The 10,426-nt window shown below is 39.0% G+C and overlaps 1 protein-coding gene across 3 annotated transcripts in view; it reads left to right on the forward strand.

The window, feature by feature from the left end:
- The window catches only part of LOC108350924 (uncharacterized), an 82,766-nt gene extending 74,136 nt beyond the window's left edge, over nucleotides 1–8,630 (forward strand). For 2 of the 3 annotated variants that reach the window (XM_063261258.1, XM_063261256.1), the window contains exon 4: nucleotides 7,986–8,630. In XM_063261258.1, the coding sequence (XP_063117328.1) occupies nucleotides 7,986–8,000 (15 nt within the window). In that variant the 3' untranslated portion in view covers nucleotides 8,001–8,630. Of the gene's footprint in view, nucleotides 1–5,147; nucleotides 5,204–7,985 lie in introns of all 3 variants that reach the window. The other variant, XM_063261255.1, reaches the window with a different exon arrangement.
- Nucleotides 8,631–10,426: the final 1,796 nt, after the last annotated feature.

The raw sequence follows: 10,426 nt of genomic DNA on the forward strand, positions 1-10,426 counted from the left end.
GAGGGAGAATATATGAAATGCAACTATTTTAAAACATTCTGTAGTTGCCACAATTTTCCAGCAGGAGTACATGGATAATTTAAGGATTGCTAGTGAAAGATGTACAACCAGGTCTTGTCTTTGTATTCAACTGTTAGATAAAAGTGCTTCTACTTACAGATGGAGTCCTCATAGCCTCAGAAGTAACCTGGTATGGAGAAAGTACAGACCCCTTCTAAAACGTGGGAGGGTAGAGAAAGTTCCTGAGTAGTAACCTTGAATCTCTGAGGAAACTCATCTCTCCCTAGTAACTAACTTTTGAGACAATCCTTGCAAATGTTTAGCTTTTGATGGTGTACAGTAAAAGTACACCTTGCATGTTGGAATGGGAATGTCTTTTGAACCTCTTCTGGAGACACTGAAGGCCCCAAGCCTAAGTCAAAAATGGTTACCAATTCAGAAAAGTCAGGATGACTGATCAGAATATCATCCACATATTAGAAAACATAAGGTAGTTTTGTTATGTGTGGGCTTCATAACCTCAGCAACATATTCCTGACACATAGTGGGTCACTTTTTCATACCCTCAAGCATAATTTTCTATGGATAATAGATAGTAGATAGACTATGCTTAAGAGATAAGGTTCCCTTATTGGGGTTACTACCTCTGTGGTAAAACACCATGGTCCACAGCAAGTTTAGGAGAAAAAAGGTTTATTTATCCTTCATTTTTGTATCACTGTCCATCTTTGAGGGAAGTCAGGATAGGGACTCAAGCAGGGCCAAAACCTGGAGCCAGGAGCTGATGCAGAGGCCATCGAGTGATGCTGCTTACTGGCTTGTTCCTTGTGGCTTGCTTGCCCAGCAAGCTTTATTAGAGGATCTAGGACCATCGGCCCAGGGGAGTACCACACATAATGAGATTGGTTCTCCCTTATCAATCACTACATATGAAAATGCCCTGCTGGCTTACCTGAAGCCCAGTCTTATGGAAGCATTTTCCTAATTGAGCTTCCTTTTTCACTGAGGACTCTAGCTTGTGTTGAGTTCACACAAAACTAGCCAAAACAGAAGGGCAAAGCAAAATTTTTCAAGATCACTAGGATGTAGTAGAATGTGAAAATAAATAACAGTATAATTCAACTACAATTAACTGAGAAGATGACGGTATAGCAGTGAGCAAAGGCAGCAGGGCTCATTGACTACACTACTTTATTTATAGCTCTTAAATCCTACAACAGCCTCCATTTACCTGTTCTTTTAATGGTGGAGATATGGGTGTTCCAAGGACTGAGTACACTGTGTCTGTCCTATAATTATTTTCCCACCAAAGCAGTATCAGGAGTCAAGTTTTCACCAATGACTGGTTTCTGATACCTTCAGACTATGTCCTCTGATAGTAAAGTGGTCTGATGAGCAGGTTTTCCTGATGGATGCCTCATAGCATAAAAGTTCTGGAATATCCCAATCCCATCTTATTATAATGACCTTAAGGATTTCTGGGAGTAGCTGTATCTTGTGCTTTACCTAAACCCATTAAAAAGTTAAGGCCCTGGAATAGCATCTAATGAGAGAAATTGTGGTCTGGGCTATAAAAAGGACTCCAATTTGGCTCAAGATAGACTAGCCCCCCATAATTTCATATTCATATTGGGTAGAAGATCTGACCTAAAGACACCTTGGTCCACTTTGGCATCTCATCTATGAGTCATTGCAGAAATTTATGAAAGTGTCTGTGACTCACATGTAGGCAATTCTATCTAGCCATGACTTTAAGGCAGGAATGTTAATTTGTTAGTAGGCTTGTAAAAGATAGTGGAAATGATGTCAGGCCCCCTCATACCCCGAGGGTCAAGGTCTACATGGCTAAAGGCTTTCAGGATCTAATTATACAAAGAATGCCCTTTGTGAGGAAATGGCCACACAATCTATGGAATCACATATATGAGTCCAAACCAAAAGTTAAAATGAAAAAAATGTTGGTCATTTGGCAATGAATCCATTCCTCCATCCTGATCCCATGTCCTCTCAATTAGCCAAACCCACTGTCACTTCTGCAGACCAGGGTGTGTCTCCAGAACATAGTCTAATAACCACAGCTTTCCCCCCAAGCTCTCCCCCAAAATACCAATAACTAACTTAGCTGCCTCAAAATTTCTCTTGTACCTTACTCTGTCTAGTCAAGATGTGTAGAGCTGTGCCCCTTCTCTACCTTTATGTATATGATTCTCATGGAAACTTTCCCTCCTTTGACCAATGTGAGTTCCTCATGGCTGACTGTATGTTCCTATTCAAGTACATACACTTGTAACCATAAACTCAGTGAATTTACTTTATACATTTAAATCCAGGAGCCTGGTTTGTTGTAAATGATTGAACAAGAAGACTGGTTTAGGTAACTAACCTGTGTGTGTGTGTGTGTGTGTGTGTGTGTGCATTTGTGTGTGTGTGCATTTGTGTGTTTGAAGGGGGTTCTATGTATGAGAACAATTTTAGGCTATAAAAACGCAATAAGAGAACACAGCGATCACTTTTGTAAACACTGTCAACATCTGCACACAAAGCTGGAGAAGGCTTTGATATACTTATGAGTCTGTATCATTGGCTTCCATGAACTCACGTCAATAAGTCACATTCACTCTGGGCTTCCTCTGCTCCTCACAAAACACTATTTGCTATTTCATACAGTTCTGAAGTACATCAGAACTAGAGCTTCCTAACGCCAGGTTACAATCACACCTCTGCAACAAAGGTAGATTCATCTTTGCTGCCAGGCATGAGAACCTCCAGCCTGTGGTGATGAGGTAGCCCTGATGATGTGTGCATGACCAAACCTATCTTTTCTTGAAGGACTCCACATGGCTGTAGCCAAATGACTATTCATCCTGATCTGTAGAAGCCAAGGAGCCTGATAGTGTCCCTATCCATCTTTTTTCCCCATTCAGCCATCTATCTTTGTCCTCTTTCTTACACTGACAACGCCTGCTTATATAGACTCTTTATCTCTTTATCAAGTAACTGTCCTGACGATCCCCAGTGCTTCCTTCAAACTGCATTCTCAGTGGTGGCTCTTGCCTTTAATCCCAGCACTCAAAAGGCAGAGGCAGGTGGATCTTTAAATTTGAGGCCAGCCTGGTCTTCAGAGTGAGTTCCAGGATAGCCAGGGTTATACAGAGTTGCCCTGTCTCAAGGAACCAAAAATGTACTTTTGTTCTTTTTGTAATTTGGCAGGCTGAGAATTTCTCAGATGTTTAGTGCTCTATTCAACTAATCTCTTCTTTGAAAATACACTAACTTACTACAATTTAAGGCACACCTCCAATCCTTTCCTTAGAATCACCTCTATTAAATTTCAATGTGTTACTTGAAAGTTAGGCTTTCACAAAGTTACAAGAAAAAAATTTAACTGAGTTATTTGTCATTTTATAGCAAAGGTCGCCTTTCCTCCAGCATCCTGTGAATCATTCCTCGCATCCATCTTAGACATGTAATGTAGCTAATATTACTACCAGCTATCTTTTCATGGAAATCTAGGCTTATGCTAGCATGCACCTTGAAGCTCACCCGGCCTCTATTTAGTTTTAAAGCTCCTTCTGCCTTTCTGGTTACTTGGTACAGCAGTATTCTATTTCAAAATATCAGACTTGCATTTGTTAAGTTAGACTGTCATAAAAAAGCTCTTACAGGCTTTGTGACTCATAAAATTCCCCATAATTTCCATGATATGGAGTCTCGGAAGTCCAAGTTCAGGATTTGAGCATGTTTAGTTGCAGTCATGGCACCCTTCCTGCTTCGTATATACCTTCCTTATGACTTTCCCATGTCCTTTATTTTCTGTACATGTGGCCATGTGAGAGAGGTCATGTTAGGTCACAACCATCCCCAAGTCCAAAAAAGAACACTCATTAGATTATAAGAACCTTCTAGGCAATGTCCCTGGATGAGCCCAGCTCCAAAGAAATGGAAGATCAATTCCTGTAAACTCATATATTTGTATCATCTTTTAAAGATGTGGAAAAACTTACTACACAATGCTCCTTCTAAATGCAAATCTAATGCCACTTCATTTTCAGTGAGAAGCTAGCCTTATGTATAGTTTTCCACTTTTGTGGACTAGGCAGTCCATCTGTTTCCCCCAGTTGTTGTGGTCAGTTGCAGTCAGCTGGATTCTGACCTTCCATACTCATTCTGTTGAAAGCAGGTGACACAATCCAATGTTCTTTCATGAGTATTCATGTCTGCAGAAGACAAGAGATCTTTCTTCTTTTACCTGGCATAATTAGGTAGATCTCTGATTCTCCAACTAGATTCCCGTCAGTGAGATCAATCAGCAAGTTGAGTCTCAAGATGACTAAATGATACCAAGTTAGCACTATCTGCCTAATCTACCCAATTAATGTTCAAAGTGGCCCAATGGGAACTTGGGCCTCAATTTCACATGATGCTGATGTAGGAGGAGGTATCAGGAATCCAGTAATCCTGTCTGCCAAAAATACCCAGGCTAGCCATGACAATAACAAACCATTTCCCATGTCAAGAACCAAGAAGATCACAGCATTCATAAAAAGAAATCAATAGATATCAGCAATGAGACAGATCAAAGGCTGTAATTCTATGATCCTGTGTTTAAAGCAGCTATCATAATGCTTCAACAATTGAGCCATGTACTCCAAAAGCAATGAAAGACAGAAAACTTTGCAAAGAAAAAGAAATCATATATATATATATATATATATATATATATATATATATATATATATAAAATCAAATGGAGATAATAGAAATGAAAAAGTGTAGCATCAAATTAAAAAAATGCTGGGTGAGGCTCAGTAGAATGGTGTAGATGACAGAGAATAGAATTTGAACTTGAACGCAGGTCAGCAGATTTTATCCTACCTGAACTATAGCAAGAAAACTTGTTTTAGGAAGATGACTAGAGTCTCAGAGACCATGGATGAGAGCGATCAGGTTAACATGAGTATAATTTAAGTCCCATGAAGATATGATGAAGTAGATTAAGGAAAATATTCTAAGGGTAAGTTAAAACTTCACAAATTTGGCAGAGCATTAAACCTACACAATCCAGAAACTTAGAAAATACCATGTTGGATTGTATTACTTAAGGTTCTCTAGAGTTACAAAACTTATGGATAGTCTCTATTTGCCAGGGTCCAGCCTCGACACAGGATTGGAGTTCTCAACTGGAAGCAGGAATATCTGGAAGGTGCATAATAAATATACACAAACTACTCTTTGGGTACCAACTGACGGGCAATTTCAAGACTTAAGTTACTTCTCTCTCTCTCTCTCTCTCTCTCTCTCTCTCTCTCTCTCTCTCTCTCTCTCTCTCACCTGCTTGCTTGCTTGCTTGCTTGCAGCTTGAGGCTGCACACACTGCATTCTCTTCTGCACTCTGCTTTTTTCTATTGTGCTTTTCTTTTCTTGGACTCCCACACTCATGCACACCTCTGTTCATTACCCTTTCATTCTCTCACACACTGTTCACACACACCTCACACATATCTCACACACACCACATTCACTCTCCTTTCACTCACACGCACAGTCTTCATACACACCTCACATTGTCTCTTCACTCACTCATGTTCTTCTCGTGCTCTCATTCGCTCTCACATTCACTCTCAGATTTGCTCTCATTCACTCGCTAGCCTTTCTCTTGTTCCAGTTTTTTATTGATAATCCAAAAGCAGGTAGATAAAAGACATTGTATAATTATTGCCAAGAAAAATTCAAAAGAGTAACCACATCCCACAAAGAATTAAGAATTACAATTGTTCCCCAAAGTTCCAAGCTTCCCCTATTCCCAGGCCTGTAGCCAAAATAATAATAATTGCAAACTTATCATTATTTAAACTTTAATCTTTAACTTATTATACTTCAGAGCTCATTGCTCTGAGGTCAGCTACTTGCATTTTCCTGTGAAGCTCTAATGATAAATGACATGGGCAAACTTGCCAGGCAGTGGCCAGAAAAAATCAAGCTAACCCTTAACTCAGTAATTCCACTAGCTTTCTGTTCCTTGTACACAATGACTCTCAGAGAGTACCAGTACTTTGACTTAGTTTTACTAGTGTATAATTTTATGAATTTTATACTTCCTTATCCAGGAACCACTCTCAAACATTATATATAAAACTTATTTCCTAATTTCAATAACTTTTTCCTTTCTAGAGGTCCCAATGTTGGCTCTAATTCATTTTCTAATAATTTCTTTAAAGTTTCTTTGCAAATCAAGCATTAATTTGGAACTACTATTGTGTAGTTATTACATTGTTTCCAAGATGAGAACACACAGCATGCACCTGGGCCATTAGGGCTGTGCTGTGCTGTGCCCCTATGCCTCAATTTCCAATTGTTTAAGAATTATTACACCAAGGAAAATCTAGTTTCACAGAATTTACCAGAGCAGAAGGAGAAAAAAATAGGAAAGTCAGATATAATAGAATAATTATGCATACCAAGGCCAAGTGAAAAGCAGTCACGCACAAATAAAATCTATACAGTCATTGTCTAGTGCTAAGGTTAGGAAAAATGGGAACAACCTCTTTTTACAAAGAGCTGCTGCGGGCTACTGAGATGTCTCCATCCTAGCCTACTGCAAGCATCCTCTTATTTCGGATGGTGGGTCCCTTGGATGGATATGTCTCCTGCGTCTCAGAATCCCAGACACCATCCTTTTTAACAAGGAGCTTCCATGGGTTTCTGAGATGTCTCCATCCCATCCGACTGCTGACAGTCCCTGTCATCATATGCTGTCCCCAGCATCCATATTATAAGGGAATTTGTTGATGACATACAGTCTGTATTTCAAGTCCTCAACAATGGACAGCAGCAGCTGTGAATGGAAGTCCAAGGATATAGCAGTTGCTCAGTCCCACAAGGCAGCAGGCAAAAAGATAGCCTCTTCCTTTTTCCTATGTCCTTATGTAGGTCTCCAGCAGAAGGTGTGGCCCAGATTAAAGGTGCATACCCCCATGCCTGGATCTGTAGCTTGCTTTGTCCCAGATGACCTTGAACTCAGAGATCTCCTTTCCTTAATCTCCTGGGATTCATAGCCACCATGCCAAGATCCAGGTCAGAAATTGTATCTCCCAGCCTCAAGATCGTAAACACAGTTGAACTTTCCAACTCAATTGTAGAGTTGTTATTCATTCCAGATATAGTCAAGTGGACAACCAGGAATAGCCACTATATGGATAAACTCAAATATTTGCTAAGGAACACCAAAATTGCACTTCTGGAAGGTGAACACAAATTTAAAATAATTGAAATCAGCAAGGGTATCAAAATGGTAAACTTCCCATTAATTTTCATTCCAATTGATAGTAAATTTGTCAACAGAAAGATGGTGGCATAAAGGAAGTGGTATAGTCATTTTTAGGCACTGATGGAATACAATTGTCAGTTGTACAAATGAAATCTTGTGAAATGAAGATAAAATAGTGCTTCAATTAGGGTTTTTTTTTGTTTGTTTTTGTTTTTTTGTTTTTTTTTTTGTTTTTTGTTTTTTGTTTTTTTTCTGTGAATGGATACCATGACCAAGGCAACTCTTATAAGGACAACATTTAATTGGGGCTGGCTTACAGGTTCAGAGGTTAAGTCCATTATTATCAAAACAGAGACATGACAGCATCCAGGCAGGTATAGTTGAGGAGGAGCTGAGAGTTCTACATCTTTATCTGAAGGCTACTAGCACAATACTGACTTTCAGGCAACTAGATAAAGATCTTAAAGCCCGTGCCTACTGACACACCTATCCAACAAGGCCACAACTCCAAATAAAGCCAATTCCTGGGCCAAGCATATTCAAACCATTGCAAATAGAATCATTCTCAGACCAAAAGTAAATTGTCATTTATACATGTAGGTGGCTATTATTCCTTTTTTATGCTGTTTTACTAACACATTTTGCATTTGACTATTTCATACATATCCCATGATAATTTGTATGACTAACTTGGTTTGCCATTGCCTCTTATTCTCAGATGCCGTTTTGCTAAGGAGCCAGAAAACTACAGAGGAGCTGTGCAACTCATTATGTGGTCATACCATAAAAATCTGCTTAGCTTCCAGAATTACCACAGGACAAAAAATATTTAGTTAGGCAAAATATTTGTTTTTGAGATATTTATATTTCCCCTTTGGAGGTATATTTGGACCTGTGACAGCTAAGCCTTTTGTTGGGAGATGGGAACAAAGTGTCAAAAAGTTTATCTACAAATATGTCTACAATTCTGAATTACAGACTTGTTTTGATTTCTGTCCTAACATAACACATATTGTCATTTAAAAATGAAGATTTTTCCTTAGTAACAACATAATAATAAATGTTAATAACTTAGTGAAAAAAACAAGTTTTCCACACCAATGGTTAGTGATAATAATACAAAAGTATCCCAATGAATATGAACTACTTTAGAAGAGTCGTCAGTCGATAAGTTTACACACAGAAGGAAAGAGTAGGCCAACACTGTGAGAGTCTGGCTGGGAAGAATGGTTGGCTTCACCCTGTCATTCTCATATACACTCTCCCCTGTGTGTACACGCGCGCGTGAGCGCGCGCACACACACACACACACACACACACACACACACACAGAGTGAGAGATACACACACACCTACACATATACATGCCAACACATTTGCATGCACAACACATGTACATGCTCACACACATAGCATACCTACAAATGATTGCAATAGATTTGGAGTTAAAAAAAAACAAAACGGTCTCTAACAAGTAATCATTTTCATTTAGAGAAGATTTCTAGGTCTGTCCATAGGGATTTGTCAGAATAAGCAAGCAAAGGGAAAGAAAAATAAAGACATATTGTGAAGAGCAGCTATAATGAAAACACCAAAGATTTATGTGCATCAGCAGTAGCCTCTGTGTATCCTCTCATTCCAGTAATTAAAAGTAGTTACTTTCTCCATCAGCCGGCACCCTCAGCAGCAATATTCTGCTTATCCATAGATCCTATTCTCCAGTAGTGCTGACTTCCTTGCCAATTTTAGGTGCATTTCCCTCGATAGGAAATGGTTGAATATTCCCAGATAGGCAAACCAACTGCATTATCTGTAGTGACCCATTCAAAATAGAACATGAAGATATAATGATCAACAATTAAAATGTTCAAGGTGACAACAGCTGACTATTAAAATATTGCACAGATCAGAAGCATCACTCTCCTTCATCAGAGACCTTTCCTCCTATAGTAGATGGTGATAAATACAGAGACCATCAACTGGACAATGTGCAGAGAGTGAGAGACTTTGGAATACTCAGCCCTGATTGGGTTATCTCCACACAGTTCAAGAATTTACTGGAAGAGAAAGAAGAAAGATAAGAAGAGCCAGGGATGGTAGGTGACTCCAAGGAAAAAGTATCCTCCTGGCTCAACAGAGGTGATGCATGTATAACAGAGACTGTGATGGCACACACAAGGCCTGAGCAAGTTCAAGCCATATAAAATCTGAACACAGAGAAAGGGAATTTGGGTAGGTAGAATGTTCCACTTCTAACCTAGAAGTTATTCATAATTGGTACCTGCTGAGAGGGAAATTAAATCACTTGTAGTGACTTTGTAGAGGGAAACACAAAGACCTTCTCGTGAGATTCCTGTAGCTCCTTGCCACTTCCTGGAACTCGAGCTGATTGGTAGAGCCTGTGGTTTCTTCTGGACTGGACTGCTGTTGCTGTTTCGTGAATGGTGTCTGAGACTGGATCAAGCTACTGCTGCTGATTTGTGTGAACTGAACTGCTATATCCTGACAATGAAGATTGGAATTTCCCCCTAAGTACTATTTGTAAAAAGGTCACATCCCCGTTTGTCCTACTAACCTTTCCTTTTCACTATCTTTGGTGACTAGTGGACTAGAAGGCTGGTTATAGCATTTAGGAACTCTTATTAAAGTAGGTTTTAAAAAATCAAAGCCTACAAGAATTGAAGCATATTGTGGAAGTTAAAGAAAAGCAAGAACTAGAGAAATTTAAAAGGTCCCGAAGGAGATGATTCTATTTCCAGGGCAGCTTACAGTTAGAGAGAATAAGATTTTAAGCAGACAGTATAGAAAATAATCTACAGAAAGACAGCAATGTCATTGTATTTAGCTATAAGAGATTTTTGGTGAAATAAGTATCACTATTGGTGATAATATTACCAATCAAGAATTCATAGAAAATAACATAGACCTGAAAGGGACATTCCAACTGAACCATGAAATTTTAAAATACAGGTGCTATGGAAAAAAGTAATCAAGTATGTTTCTCTTCCTGGCCCAACAGACCTGATGCATGTATGTACTCACAGAGAAGTTTAACTTTCCCAGAACATTCCATAAAAGACAATGTGGTAGGTCATCAAATTCTCAATGAAGATATAGTTACTGTTATACACACCAGGGAGTTTATATATTTGAGCCTAT

The sequence above is a fragment of the Rattus norvegicus genome, chromosome 5 (genome assembly GCF_036323735.1).
Source record: "Rattus norvegicus strain BN/NHsdMcwi chromosome 5, GRCr8, whole genome shotgun sequence".
Classification (NCBI taxonomy): Eukaryota; Metazoa; Chordata; class Mammalia; order Rodentia; family Muridae; genus Rattus; species Rattus norvegicus.